This window comes from Alligator sinensis, unplaced genomic scaffold (genome assembly GCF_000455745.1).
Source record: "Alligator sinensis unplaced genomic scaffold, ASM45574v1 scaffold135_1, whole genome shotgun sequence".
Lineage (NCBI taxonomy): Eukaryota > Metazoa > Chordata > Crocodylia > Alligatoridae > Alligator > Alligator sinensis.
The window spans coordinates 1,580,935-1,596,538 of NW_005842293.1; the positions used below are offsets into that span (position 1 = coordinate 1,580,935).

At 42.9% G+C, this 15,604-nt stretch overlaps 1 protein-coding gene across 1 annotated transcript in view; it reads right to left on the reverse strand.

Moving 5' to 3' along the window:
- Positions 1–12,640, reverse strand: part of LOC112551016 (fibroin heavy chain-like) — a 19,809-nt gene extending 7,169 nt beyond the window's left edge. The window contains exon 1 of the mRNA XM_025209516.1: positions 12,586–12,640. Within this exon, the coding sequence (XP_025065301.1) occupies positions 12,586–12,640 (55 nt within the window). The remainder of the gene's footprint in view (positions 1–12,585) is intronic.
- Positions 12,641–15,604: the final 2,964 nt, after the last annotated feature.

The following is a 15,604-nucleotide window of genomic DNA, read 5'->3' on the forward strand; positions in this document are numbered from 1 at the left end:
GTCAAATAGCAAAGACAGCCTTATCTGCATCAGCCTCTAATGTAAGCACTTCCAAGTGATTCAAGCCAGAGCCTTTAAAAGGAACAGTGTCTGAACTTTGCTGTCGTGTTCTCCGTTTTTATCCTTAAGTAAGAAAAAAATCCATCGCTTGTGCTCTGAAATATTAAGAATATTAAGGCCCTTCTACACAGCTTTCTACAAAACTTGAGCATGAGTACAAACACCCCATGTTCCCTGCTGTGCACCATACAAGATCCTTCAGGATCAAAATGTCAGCAGTAGAAACTCAGTCCTAGACCTGTGCTATTTAATACAGTAGAATATTTGGAAAATGACCCTGCTTCCCTGAAGATGAGGCAACAGTAATGGCCAGCTTGACACACACAAAACTTTCTTGATTCAATCAATAAAGGCCCATGAAAGCCGAAAGATTCTCCTTTGCTTTGTTTCTTTCTAAGAATTAGTTGTGGCTTTTGCCATCTTTACATTTAATACCTTTCACTGTGTTTTGCAAATTTAAAAAATCATGAAATGTGTGTCTCAGTAGGATACTAACACCCAAGACAAAATAGGAATACAGAAAGCTTGAAATGATTCTATATTCAGTTTGTTAGCAGAAACAATAACCACAGATTCACCATTCAGTTTTTGTGGGAACATAATTTATAATGATAATAAAAGTGGGATGCTGATAGCAGTAGGTTCATATTGAATGAAGATGAATAGGAGAATGAAATGAAGAGTTCCCTGGTAATAAGGGACAGTTGTTGAAAGTGGTTTATGAGGACATTTTATGCAGCCCATGTACAGTAGGTGCATCAAAGAGGGTAATATAGAGGGAAAGAAGGATAAATCCCCTGAGATGTTGTTGTTTTAGTGCCCATGTATTTACTTCTGTACCTTTACACACATGGTAAAGCATGTGTGATGTTAATGGTAGCAATAAAATAATGTATAAAATTAGCATTGCAAACCAACTCCTTATTTTGCCTGTTCAGTGCAAGGCTTTGGCTATTTAGGGCTGCTCAGGAAAGTTCAATTCACATCTTTAATTTGGATTAAAGTAGATTAGTTAAACCACATTACCAGCCTATGTCAACACTCATGAATTAACCTAAGCATCATTAAGGTCACTTTAATTCTGACTGCAAGGGTCCACATGGGACTTTAATCTGAATGAAGTCTTAAAGCCAATTAGTTAAACCACATTCATTTTCTTGAGTGTCCCTGCATACACAAGCCAGTAGTCTTAGAGATGAATCCAGGCTGCATACATTTCCTTCTGGAATTCAAACTCCATAAGGTTCAGAGAAACTTGAATCCAACATTTTGTTTGGATCCATTACCGAGAGAGGGACTTTTTCTGAAATTGGGATGCAGTTCTGTAGTCACATTTCAGACAGTTCCAAAGACTGGGAGTGTTCAGAACTGCTGGGAATGATTTAGCTCACTTCTGCTGAATTTTACTACTCATTACTTCTAAATTATATTATTTAGTATAATTATAAATAAAATGTAATTATAATTTGTTTTGCAGCGATACCTAGAGACTCCAGCCAATAATTCTGGGCCATTGGGCTTGTCTCAGTATGAAAATGTAACAAAAAGATGGCCTGAAAGGACTGCAGTCTTAGCACTGGATAAAATGAAAGACAATACCTGGATATGACAAGCAGACAAATGGAGTCAAAGTCACAGTTCTGGAAAAAAAACAGAGCTGCTCAGGTAAACCTGAAAAAAATACGAATATGAATTCCATGATATGGAAATACCACCTAGGAGAGAAGTTACCACGGCAAGGGACATGGGTAGATGACAGTAATGCTATAGCATGGGACTATAACTTTACTGCTATAGCAACCACTTATATGCCTGTTCCAACAGACAAGGAAGACCTACAAAGGTTCCTCAGAGTGAGATGCTTTTTTGGGAAACGTGCTTGATTTATCTGCTTACACCAATAACTTGAGAGCGCTTTTGGGCAAAGCCAGCCAAGAGGCAGGGGATGCAAATCTTAATAGGGAGTCTGAGGAAATGAAGGAGTTACTTAAAGAGGCCTGTGAAGATTCATAGATTTGTAGATGCTAGGGTCAGAAGGGACCTCAACAGATCATTGAGTCTGGCCCCCTGCCTAGCAGGAAAGAGTGCTGGGGTCAGATGACCCCAGCCAGATGCTTATCCAGCCTTCTCTTAAAGACCCCCAAGGTAGGGGACAGCACCACCTCCCTTGGAAGCCCATTCCAAATTTTGGCCACCCTCACCATGAAGTTGCAAAGCAGGTTTTCCTTCCTTTGTACCCACTGGGACACATTCACAAAATCTTGTGTGGGCACTTGCCCCCTTCAGTCCACTTTCTGCAGCTCTCATCCTATCTGGATATAATCAGAGTTGCTCCATTAGTGCTGCTGCCACTGGTTCATTAGGTAGCAGCAACCTAGTCTCCATCCCTCGATCCCTTTGGCACAAAAGTGGAACACAAGTCTCTCCTGTTCTTCCAAGTCTCAGCACATAAGCACCGGCCCTTCACATGCAGCTCTCAGGACCGCTTCCTACCCTTGTCCCCCAACATCAGTATTCTCTTACCCAAGGTGCTGTCCTCCTCCTCCTCATGCAGCAGAAGTACGTCCTTCACCTCCAGGCTTTCAGTGAAGCCTTTGACCAAAACTTCCTCCACACTGGGAGCTGTCCAGATAACAAGGCACAACCGCCACTTCACCTTCCCAGCCTGAAGTGGCTGCTTGTCCCTTGCGCATACTCCTAGAGAGGATGGGACTGGAAGTCACCAGCTGCCTGAGTCTTAAGGGGACCTCCCTCTGGGCTTCAGCAGAGTTCCTTCTTTTCTATATACATTAAAGCTTCTCAAGTCCCATTGCAGGTTCTAGTCCTGAGCTGTGGGGGGAAAAAAAGAAAACTAAATTGTCCATGGACACTTCCAAGACGTATTGATGCAACCAGAATTAATGATACTGATACTGTAAAGCAGCAGATTCACCGCACAGTACAGCATGCTTCAGAAACTAACTGAGCAGTGCTGGTTTCTTTAGCACTTGTTAAAACTATCTGAAACTATTGTAAGATGTTCGTGCTGATTATTAATTGTTCCTGGGTTGTTTAAGTGGGAATGGGATAGGGTGGGGAAGTGGGTGGAACCGTACATTTTACCAAGCTGCAGCACAAGCCAGTTGGAACCAGTTGCCATATCATGCAGAGGCTCAGGTTACCCAGTGTTGAAAAATTACAATTGAAATACTGAATGAAGGAGACATCTGTCAGGCTCCTTGGCTCTGAGTGATTACTGAACACCACAGCATCCATAGAAGCCTACCTCCATGGCTTCCAAGCTCTTGCTGCTTATTAGCAGAGCTGTAGCAGGCTGCATGGCAGGTGCAGCAGCTGTGAGCCTACTCTGGAAAATTGAGCCAGCTAGCAGCGATAATTACCTGGCTCTGCAGGATTTCAGATTCCTGCAGAGAAACAGGGAGGGTGAGATAGAAGAGAGACAGGGGAGAGTGAGGCATGAGGCTAGTGGCAGCACAACTGAGCCAGGCAATTTCTTGGGGTCTGGAAAGAGACCCATGGCTGCAAGACTGGAAGCAGCTGTACCACCACAGGACCAGAGTCGGAGCCAGGCGGAGAAGGAAGAAGACCGCAGTGTGGAGGGAGCAGCAGCGACCCAGAGGCACCTTCTCAGGGCTAGAGGAGACTCAGGACTGTGAGTGCACCCTGTATGGATCTTCTTTAGATTGTGTTGCTGAGTTCGGATTGATGTTTGTGGCGTTTCCTCAGTGGCCAGTGGACCTGGAAATAAAGGACTGTATCTTGTGTAAAGACAGCATGAGCTAAGCAATAACCCAAAACCTGCTACAAGAGCTCTTCCTGTATTCTTCCTAAAGCACAGAGGGGGCATGGAGCTAAGCATCTCGCTGAAATCATTAAAACTGTGTTGAAGCCCAGGGCTTTGTCCACCCATTTTACCTTGTCCTCTTGAGAGTTAATTGGTAGCTATACAGCTGCACTGCACTTCCTATTTCCTCCTATATTCTTTTGCCTTGTCCTGATCGAAACAGCACTTTGTACTTTTACTGTGACGGATCAGGCCGTGTGTGCAAGATGATTAGTTTGGATGCCAGTGGATTGTACATTTTCTCCTAAGGGTTATATGCTGGGAGCTATAATAAGAAAGGTTTGACTCTACGTGAGAGCTCAGCAGAAATGATGTCAGAGGGATGATTATGATAAACTACAAGCAGCAGCCAAGATCTGTTTGCCACACCTGGCTTTTTAGATCTCTGCAAGCCTCACATCTGGAGAAGGGAACATTAGCATTGCTACACTATGTGAGCACAAATGAGATGGGGAGAAACTTCTCAGCATGGATAAAACAATTCCACTCCTTTCTCAGGCAATTTCTTAAGTATTAGCAACCATGGTAACTAGAATAGAACAGTAACCAATGTACTGCGCATTCACAGTTTGACACAATTAAAAAAAGATACTGTACCTACATAGGATGTTCATGTTAAAAATAAACACGACTTCCATCATTTTTCTCAGCTACCTAAGTCTACAAAGTATGGGGGAGCTGCCGAATGTTTGGTTTGGTCATGAGAAACACTATAATATACTGGGATGGTAAGATTGAGGGAAAAGGGGACTGTTCCACCCTCGGGGAATCGCGTCTTCCCCAGCTTTATGTAGGTCAGAAAAAGGTTTCATCAGAACGGTTTTTCTGTCAGAGAATTCCAGTTCAACTAATTGAGCTTTTTCATGAAATCAAGTTGATGTAGCTGAAAATTTGTTTAGAAAAAAAGTTGGACAACGCCTCCATTTTTTTTCTTAAATTCCAACATCAGAGCCTAATGTATATGACAAGTAAATTTTGATAAACTAAATGGAGACTGAAATCCCTTGAGGACTTTTTTTTTTCCCAGGGATTTTTTTTAATTCCCTCGTGCAGTTAAAAAAAATCCCTAATCTTTGCTGTATTTGTAAGCATGCCAGTACAGTTATCCATTAAGTATTTATTCACAGGGCTCTAGGTTTAAAAGAAAATGTAGTCTTTTTACCATTCTTTTTGTTTAGGTCTTAGAAAATAACCAAAATGAAGAGCCTACAGCCAGTGTTTTGCTCCTGTTTTCACTCATCTAAATCAGGGGTGATTTTAATCTGACTGACATCCTTGTAATCAAAATTGGGATTTAAATTCTAGCTTGCATAATGTCACAGAAATAAGTCATGTCCATTTTCTGCCACACTTATTTTGTCATAACAGTATCTTATACCAGCAGTACAACACCGATGCCTTACAAAGCAATAGGAATACTCATGGCATTAGGTACTAGTCAGGAGGAGTGAAGATGGTAAGCCTTGACTTTTAAAGACTCCATCAAACCATCAATTCAGGAACAAGAACAAAATTGGATTTCTGCTGTGTTCTGTTTGTCTTTCCAATCATCATATTGGGGTTTAAAATGCAAATGTTAGCTTTTGAGTCACACACTTGTTGCTGCTTCATCTTTTTAAAGAAAAACAAGAGCTGACAGAATTTATAAACCTCACTGCAGCTAGCCCATCTTAAAAGCAACCATAAGGCATGTGTTTGTCCCTCTCAAGCATTGATTCAAACTGTGTATCGGAGGCATGCTCTCAACCTGGCCTGCATCTCCCATTTGTAAAGTTGCAAAGAATTCCACTTCTGTCTCAAATGGTTGAGTAGGTTTGAAAAGAACCACATCAGTTACTCTTGAAGGTATTATTCTCTCTTCATTTTTCTTTTGAAAGCCCAGCAGAGTTGATAGCATTTTGGCCTGGTTAGCTTTGTTCAGGAAGAGGGCATTAACAAACTTCACTCCGGCAACCACTTCGGAGGAAACAGAAAGCAAGCTAAATAACCAAAAAGATGCTGGAGTTTTTTCCTCTTATTTTCAAATATTTGAAAGAAAGGTTTTGCATTTGCTGCACAGCAAGAGAATGAGAACTGGGTAAACAGCAAAAAAAAAAAAAAAAGGAGGTGAAAGATGCCTTTAATGGAGTAACAATATACCTATACACATGCCAGATGCCTTCTCCAATGCATGCTAATTAGCACACATTGGAGCAGACTCAATTAATTAGCATGCTCCAACAGCCTCAGCATCATGTGTATTCAGCAGCCCCACACTTCAAGATAGCACCAGGAGCATTTCAACTAAACCTTGTTTTGAAGCGCAGGATGCTGAATACACAAGACGCTGTGGGCACTTTAATTAGAGTGGCTCCCGAAAGCCCCTCTCTCCCACCCAGCAGCACGTGTAAAGGCACCCAAAAACACCAGACAGCAGAAGGGGTAGGGACCAGAGCTTAAGCAGGTATGTAGGCAATGCTTATTTCCAAAGGAAGAACATTTCCCCTCTTTTTTGGAGGTTCTGAAAGTCAGAGGGGAAAGATATATACAGCTTATCTTCCATGCTCCCAGCCACCAAATCAGCAAGGGGTTAATACAACACACCATAATTTCCTCAAACATCTCAAATTCCAAGGATAGAATCTGATTCTACAGAGTTTTAATGGACCAAATGATGTGCAGTAAGCCCCAATGACTATTACTGCATTGCAAAGCTAAACAGATGAGAGGAATCCTTTGTTTTGATTGAGATCTTTAATCAATTGTTCCTTCTGTTCATGTCTAATGGCTGCTATCCAAGCACAAGAGAGTCCAGGGCCAATGGCAACAAGGTAAGAAGAATGGCGAAGACTGCTACTGCTGATAAAAATTTAGACAACGTCTCCTGCTGAAAAAAATTTCTGTCTCAATTAAATATGGTTCCTAGGAATATGTAAAACTGTGTGAAAACCATCCAGGTGCATATTTGATTTGAAGCCATATTTGATCACACAGGTATTGGGCTGCCAGCATCTGAGCTGTAAAATCTACCTGGAGGCTGAAAGGCACTATCAAATAGTAAATGCTGGTTACTAGGCTATACTGGCTTGCAGACTGGTATGGAAGGTATATATATTTCAGAAAGCCAGGGTGGGATAAAGCTGATAACACTGCATTGTGTCCCATTGTTTGGCAGTCCCCAGGGTCTGGATGATCATTCTGAGAAAAGAATGATCTTCTGAGATGAAAGCTGGATTATACACTATCCACCTGTTTATGAAATGAGATTGAACAATGTGGCAGCAGCTCATGCCCAGTACCAAAATAATTGGACTGTGCTGTTGCCAAAGCTGATTTGGAAGAAGACCAAGTACGGGACAATCAGCTGTCCTTTCAGGAAAATATATGGGGGAGGTTGTATATTCCTGTGATTTCCTTGGAATCAATATCTAGTAAAACAGTGACTCATGAATGACCAGAACTGATTCAAATGAACAGAATAAATGCAAAAGAGAGAGACTTTGTACATGGTATCGATTAATAAACTATTGAAACATCCCTACGGCTGTGTAGACGTTGGGATCCAATATAACAAGCTGATTAGTGGTGGAAGTTCATGTCATTTTAATACTCCATTTTGTCAAGGCAAAGTAAAGAGAAAACAGGGTCTCACACCTAGCTGTCCCTCTATGTCCCTTGCTGTGTATGGCATTTAAAACTATTTAAATAAATAGCTCATGCATGAACGGACGAAGTAGTCATTTGAAAACTAGAACAATCCGTTATATGATGGGTCAGTCTGTCTCTTATCTGTCATGCCACAGAAGGAACATGTGAAAAATGATACTGCCTAAGTGGATGATGCCAACATGTTTTAAACAAGCAGGAAAAAGGAATAGTTTTGGTTCAGATACAAGGATTAGGAGATATGCTATGCTACAGGGTCATCATGTGGCCTTGGCCAAGTCACTTAACCCTGATATTCCTTAGTTTCACTGGCTGTGAGAAGCTTTAGAGATGTCATCCACTTCTGTTAGAAACACATGTCCTCACTGTAGGTCAGCTATGAAGGAAAAACAAGTGAAGTCCAGTCCTGATTTCACACCATAACAGTCCCTAGATTGAGAAGTGTGGGCCTGAGTAGCTGTGAAGTGTGAGTAATCCTCTACGTTCTGGGTGGTTGGGTAAGGATGGCCTTATATTTCAAATAGATACCTCAAGGTGGTATTTATACAATTCCCAGGTAAGTCTGTGCCTATTGTACAGTACACATTGAGCATATGACTAAACATAGTATTATCTGATCAACCCTCAATGTGTATTTTTTTTTACAGCTTGTCATCTGGATTTATATATTCTGCAATATTGTATTATCTGTGACAGCTGCCAGCACAACAGATGGTTTGGTCTTGTGTCATCGGCACTTTGAAAATGTAGTCATTTAAATGTTCTCTGAGCGTATTCATTGCTTTCGCAAGTTCTGCGAGTACAGCAATAAACTGGCAATTCTACACTGAAATCTGTTGGACTTTCTTCATAAATATCTTTATTTGTATAGTACCAGACTTCCAAAAATACCAAAATTTTTCCCTCAGGTTTTCAAAATACGTAGTACAGAATTTCTTTTCCAAATGAGCAACCACTTAGTGTATAATTCTTCATCTGCTCATCTTTAGAATCATAGAAAATGAGGGTGGGAAGGGACCTCAGGAGGTCACATCTAGTCCAGCCTCCTGCTCAAAGCAGGACCAGCCCCAGCTAGATCACCCAGGCCAAGGCTTTATCTCGATGGGTCTTAAAAACCTCCAAGGGTGGAGATTCCACCACCTCTCTGGGTAACCTGGTCCAGTGCTTTACTACCCTCTTTGTGAGAGTTTTTCCCAGTATCTAACCTAAACTTCCCTTGCTGCAACTTGAGACCCTTGCTCCTTGTTCTGTCATTTGCCACCACTGAGAGCAGTCCAGCTCCATCCTCTTTGTAACCGCCATTCAGGTAGTTGATGGCTGCTATTCAATTCCCCCTCAGTCTTTTCTTCTCTAGACTAAATGGGTACCTGTTTAGCCAGTCAGTCCCCAGCCTGTACCAGTGCATGGGAATGTTCCAGCCTAAGTGCGGGACTTTGCTTTTTTCCTTATTGAACCTCATGAAATTTCTTTTGGCCCAATCCTCCAATTTGTCAAGGTCTCTCTGAATCCTAGCTCTATTCTTGAGTGCATCTACTACAACCCCCCCCATCTTGGTATCATCTGCAAACTTGCTGAGGGTGCACTCCATCCCATCTTCCTGGTCACTGATAAAGACATTGAACAAACCCAGCCCCAGAACCAACCCCTGAGGCACTCCACTTAACACCAGCTGCCAGCTAGACATTGAGCCATTGATGACTGCCCTTTGAGCCTGGTGACCCAGCCAGCTTTCTATCCACCTTAAAGTCTGTTCACCCAACCTATACTTCCTTAGCTTGTTTACAAGAATGTTGCGGGAGACAGTATCAAAAGCCTTGCTAAAGTCAAGGTATATCATATCCACTGCTCTCCCTGAATCCACAGAGCCAGTCATCTCGTCACAGAAGCCAATCAGGTTGGTCAGGCAAGACTTGCCCTTGGTGAACCCATGCTGACTGCTCCTAATCACCTTCTTCACCTCCAAGTGCTTAGAAATGGATTCCTTGAGGATCTGCTCCATGGTTTTTCCAGGGACTGAGGTAAGGCTGACTGGTCTGTAGTTTGTCTGATCCTCCTTCTTCCATTTCTTAAAGATGGGCACTATGGGCATCTTTATATGTGTTCTGAAGGTGGGGGGGTTACTTTAATTAGAGGGGAGAGCTGCTCAATCTTGGAACAGCTGCTCTAATTAAAGCACCCACACGATGTTGTGTATTCAGCATCTCACACTTCAAAATGGTGGCATGGGCACTTTAACTAAAGCTCATAGATTCATAGATGTTAGGGTCGGAAGGGACCTCAATAGATCATCGAGTCCGACCCCCTGCATAGGCAGGAAAGAGGGCTGGGTTTAGATGACCCCAGCTAGATGCCTATCTACCCTCCTCTTGAAGACCCCCAGGGTAGGGGAGAGCACTACCTCCCTTGGGAGCTCATTCCAGACCTTGGCCACTCTAACTGTGAAGAAGTTCTTCCTAATGTCCAGTCTAAATCTGCTGTCTGCTAGCTTATGGCCATTATTTCTTATAACCCCCAGGGGCGCCTTGGTGAGTAGAGCCTCACCAATTCCCTTCTGTGCCCCCATAATGAACTTATAGGCAGCCACAAGGTCGCCTCTCAACCTTCTCTTGCGGAGGCTGAAGAGGTCCAGGTGCCCTAGTCTCTCCTCATAGGGCTTGGCCTGCAAGCCCTTAACCATACGAGTGGCCCTTCTCTGGACCCTCTCCAGGTTATCCGCATCCCTCTTGAAGTACGGCGCCCAAAATTGCACGCAGTACTCCAACTGCGGTCTGACCAGCGCCCGATAGAGGGGAAGTATCACCTCCTTGGTTCTGTTCGTCATGCATCTGCTCATGCACGATAAAGTGCCATTAGCTTTTTTGCAACAACTAAAACTTGTTGAAGCTCATTCAACAAGTTTTAGTTAAAGCACCCTCAGCACTATTTGAAGCACGGGAATGCTGAGTACACAAGATACCAAGGCTGTTGGAGCTAATTAGCATGCTCCAGCAGACATAGCTGAGTCTGCTCCAACGTGCTGCATCGCATCCAGCCCCATGGACACGTCCAGCTTTTCTAAATAGTCCCAAACCTGTTCTTTTACCACTGAGGGCTGCTCACTTCCTCCCCAGACTGTGCTGCCAGGTGCAGCAGTCTGGGAGCTGACCTTGCCTGTGAAGACTGAGGTGAAAAAGGCATTGAGTACTTCAGCATTTTCTGCATCTTCTGTCATGAGGTTGCCTCCCGATTCAGCAAGGGACCCACTCTATCCTTGATCTTCCTCTTGTTGCTGATGTACTTATAGAAACCTTTCTTGTTACTGTTCAAAATGAGTTGCTAGCTGCAACTGTGCTTTGGCCTTCTTTATTTACCCCTGCATGCCCAAGCAACGCTCTTATATTTCTTCCAAGTCATTTCTCCAAGTTTCCGCTTCTTCCACAAAAAACTTCCTTTTTGTGTCGTAGCTCACGGAAGAGTCCCATGCTGAACCAACCTGGTCTTCTGTCATACTTGCTAGTCTTTCTACTCATTAGGATGGTTCATTCTTGGACTCTCAGTAAGGTTTCTTTAAAATACAACCAGCTCTCCTGGACTCCCTTACCCCTCAGACTGGCCTCCCAGGGGATCCTACCTATGAGTTTCCCAAGTGAGCTGAAGTCTGCTTTTCTGAAGTCCAGGGTCCTTACTCCGCTCTGCTCCTCTCCTTTCTTCCTTTCCTCAGGATCCTGACCTCAATCATCTCATGACTGCTGCTGTTCAAATTGCCATCCACTTCTACATTCCCCATCATTTCTGGCCAACGGTTCTGTTTTAGTCACCCTGGGGCCTTGGCTCAACCAGCTGCTGGATTAATCCCCTGGGCTATACCTGCAGGCTCCCTGCTTCTGTTGGTCTGCCAGAACCAAGGCATCAGAGCACATATGCTTTACACTCCTTTGGGCTCACAACCCTTCTTGGGTTAAGCAATGCAGAGTACAGGTCCTTGGCGCACTACTATGTGGCCTCCTTATCTCCCCATATAGCCAGCAGGTTCACCAGATGTTTTCACCAAAAGGTTAACAAAACTTTCTTTCCCCACTGGGTCATGGGAACACAAAGCTTAACCCACCCGGGTGTAAGAGAAAAAAACCTGTCTGTATACAGCAAATGAAATCTTTACATGCTCAGGTCTTCTCACTGCCCATTCATGGTACTTGATTTCTTGTCCTTGGGGTGTCTCCTCTCTTCACAAGATTGGCGAGTCTGGGCTGCCACATCAAGCTTCTCCTTCCTCCACCTCCTGCTCTCTATCTGGGACAAGTCTTTATACCCGCTGGCCCTTCCCCTTTGCTAGTCCCCTGACCTTGGCCACTCAGGTTAGCACAGGAATCTCATGAAATACATGCTATCTCTAAGGGTGGGTCTGCAGCTGCTGCTCACACTCCTTTTCTGGCTTTTCACTCTTCCTGACCCTGGAGGTCCTCCTCTTAACAGGACCATGCTACTCGGCTATCTCTCAATCTCTTCCCAGTAACAGGAGTAGAGCTCCCAGTTCCAGGGTATCACAGAGTAAAGTCTCTTCCCCTTCACTTCACCCTAGGAGTAGTGAACTTCATTGCAGGGTGAGTTCATCTGGTTCAGGAAAGTGCTCCTTCCACTGTGTGTTGAGGGTGGAGCTGATTTTTAAAGATTATTGTTCCATCCTTGGACCTCAGAGGGATGGCTCCTTCTGTACTTGGCCCATAGATAACTTTGGTTGCTCTGAAGAAACGACACATGCCGTGACTGTCTGCAGACTTCTGAATCTATTTGCTTTGTCCTTCCACCACTCGTTCTTTTGCGCTCACATTTTCCTCTGGGCTTTTAAAGTGAAGTGAAATGTCTGCCTCCTATTTGGAGTTAATGTCATTCTACCAAGCTTTGAAGGCTCTCCTTTTCCTGTCATCAGATCAGTCCTTGACTTAGCTTGGGTCAATTCATGTCCTTCTAATTCAGGGAACAGGACAATGGAGGGTATTTGTTCATCCATACAAAAGCCAATTTCACTTGGGTATTATTGAGAGAAATAGATCTGTTACTTTCTAATGGGAACTCATGATGCACCTTGTGAACTTTAGCCAGTTTCAAGGTCATTTTCGCTGATAAATAGCAGGAAGTGGCTCGATTAATTATTTGCCCTCAGGAAGATGAATCTTTCAGCAAAGCTCTTACCAGAAAAAAAGCAGTCTACTTACTTATTAAAATGCTAGCTACATCACTTAAAGATTAAGTATTGTACCTACAGACCCAGCCCTGGCTAACCCTTGGGAAGCAGAGATCTTGCAACATAATAGTAACTGCCTTTTGAAAGTTTAGCAAAGACTCAGTGCTCCTATAGAAAGTTATTTATAACTAATATCTCTGACAAATTTTTGTTTTGACTTAGTTTTGACATTTCAGACCCTGTTAGTAATCACCAAGGAGACTAATGCTCCTAGGGCTCTTCAGTTAGACGCTGCTAGTGGGTGGCAGCAGCTGATTTGACTTATATTTCATTTTGATCAAGGAAACAGTAACACTGAGTGCTCCCAGGCAATGAAACTCCCAGCTTTCTCTGTCCTATGCTTAAAGCCTTCTATGAAGCTATGTTGAATTTGTACACCTGCCTAAAAAAAGGATAGAGGGGGGAATATAAGAATTCCATCTTCTCAAAACCTTGTCTCCAGGTAACACATGACCAGTTTATATGCAGGGAGTCACTTCTTGCCACTGTTTTCTCACATAAAAGTTGATATGTTGAACTGCCTTGGACTTGTGCACTGTGCATTCCTGATCAGGAGGTGGCCAGCAGATTTGTACAGTGTCTAGCAAAAAGAGTCCCTGTCTTGTTGATGTCCCACAACATACATGTTAAATAGCAGTATTAAAAGAATACTTTGTAAATGCGTACCCATGAGCTGGGATTTTTACCCATGCAGATACAACTGTATGGCCATCTTTATCTCAGCAGATAACCAAAATGAAAGGTGCAAAAACACCTGGATCAGCTAAGACCAGAATTCCAAGAGATTCAATCAAATCCTTGTATTTTATTGAAGTCGATGAAAAAAAGAGCTCTGATTGAATTTCACAAGACAAGGCTTGGCTCCTCAGTTTGAAATCATTACCAAGAACAAAAGAAACTCTAAATTATAGGAACCAAGTTACGCTGCTCCATAAACTACCCCCCATACCAAATCCTCAGACTCCAATTTCTATTTGGAGTGGAGAGGAGATAAATTGCTTTAAAGGGGAAGAGGGGGCGCTTACCACGGGTCAGATGAGTGCTCTGTATCTATTCCTTCCCTCCTCTTTTACCCTGTATTAAGTAGAAGAGAATCAAGGGCAGCTTCCACTGAAGGAAACAGATAAATGATTATGACTTAGCCATGCTTACGACAGGATAGAAGCAGGCCCATGAAACAGTTACAGTGCTTGGGAACAGTAAGTCCCTTCCCTCCCTTTAGAGCTTTACAGTTAGTTGTCTGACCATATGCCCCACCATACACTTTATGAATAATATTTTATTATGGTTGTGTGCGGTTTCAGGACTCCACCCTGCCATAGAAGGAAGCGAAAGGAAGAGAACTGACTTTTCTGCAGTTCGCTTTGCATACAGTGATGTAGGTGAAGGAAACCCATCGTTTCTCTAAATTTCTTGTTTTTTCTACCCAGACTTTGGTGCTGCTGCCGTGACAGATGCTGAAAGAGATTGGTATCATTCTTTGTGCTAGGCACAGTATTTCTTGTTGACAAACTGTTAAAAACGGGTTTATCATACTGTCACCGGCCTGTTTTCCCTTTATGTTCCTTTGCTATGGGAATCATTTAAAGTCTGTCTGCATTAAGGACATTTGGGAATACAGCACCAACCTGTATATGGAAAGTAAGACCCAAGGGGAGGGGCATATTGCAAACGTTATTTTAAAGGACAGTTTGGGCCAGATGCAAGCATCTATCGACTATTCGTTTCTTTAACAAGCTGGCGGGTTTGGACCTGAATCTGCCTCTGTTACTCCAGCTAAGCAGAACAGCATAATGGTCCTTATTCAGGAAAAGTGTTAATACGTACTTAAATCACACTAAATCCAATAGGGTGTCAGCATATGCTTAATGCTATGCATGTACTGTAGTGTTTTCATAGCTTAGCACGTACCTGTGTGGTCCTATTAACTTTATTTGAGTTGGAGCACAGGACTGCTAATGATTATCCTTTGATATGTATAACCTGCTGTTCTGCCCCTGGGTAAAGCTGCAAGAACTTCCTTTTTTTTAAACACAGCGCACTGCAAACTTTCTCATCGGGCTTGTTCATGTACCTGTCACAAGCAGCATATTGGCAGAGACTTACCCATCTGACCTGCCTTAATTCTTGACTTCCTGTGATTTCATGGGCAGAAAATCTTAGCTGTTTTCTTGTCCTGTGTGACCCAGTCTGAAGTACATCCCCAGAGAAGCTTCCACAATGTATGCCTTACCTATTCTGGGGCTAAAGTGGCTTTATTCTACACACTTGTCAGTCTGGTACTTTTTACAAGCATTAAAACAGTGATTTTTTTTTTCTTCAAAGAGACTGATGGAGCTTTAGCAGCTCACCTCTTGTTTAGAGTTAAACAGAAATCATGTACCTCTAGCTCCATTCAACTGTTTGAAAATATTAATCTGCTGTAAGTGTCTTCTGGTTATATTACAAGTCTACCTTCGGTGACTTGACAAGAATTAATAACTGTGTCTACAAAGAAACAAAGCCCAAAGCAACTCTGTGTGCGTGTGTGTGTGTGTGTGTGTGTGTGTGTGTGTCTTGCTCATGAATGAAGGAAATCATTGTTCAGAGCAAGATGGTTTCATACCTTTCCTCATTTCTCTATCTGCTTATTTCACAGACAGATATTCAGCCACAGATGTTATTCAGTTCACCTTGAATGTGTCTGAAATCTCCAATCTCTCTTCAACATATTTTCAGCATTTTGCAATGTCAGATGTTGCTTCCAGCTGTAAGAGAAATTATCCTTTATGCTCTTTAAAGTAAAACCAATTTAGAGCATTTACATCTGTAGAAACAGTAGCTCCTTGTGGAGT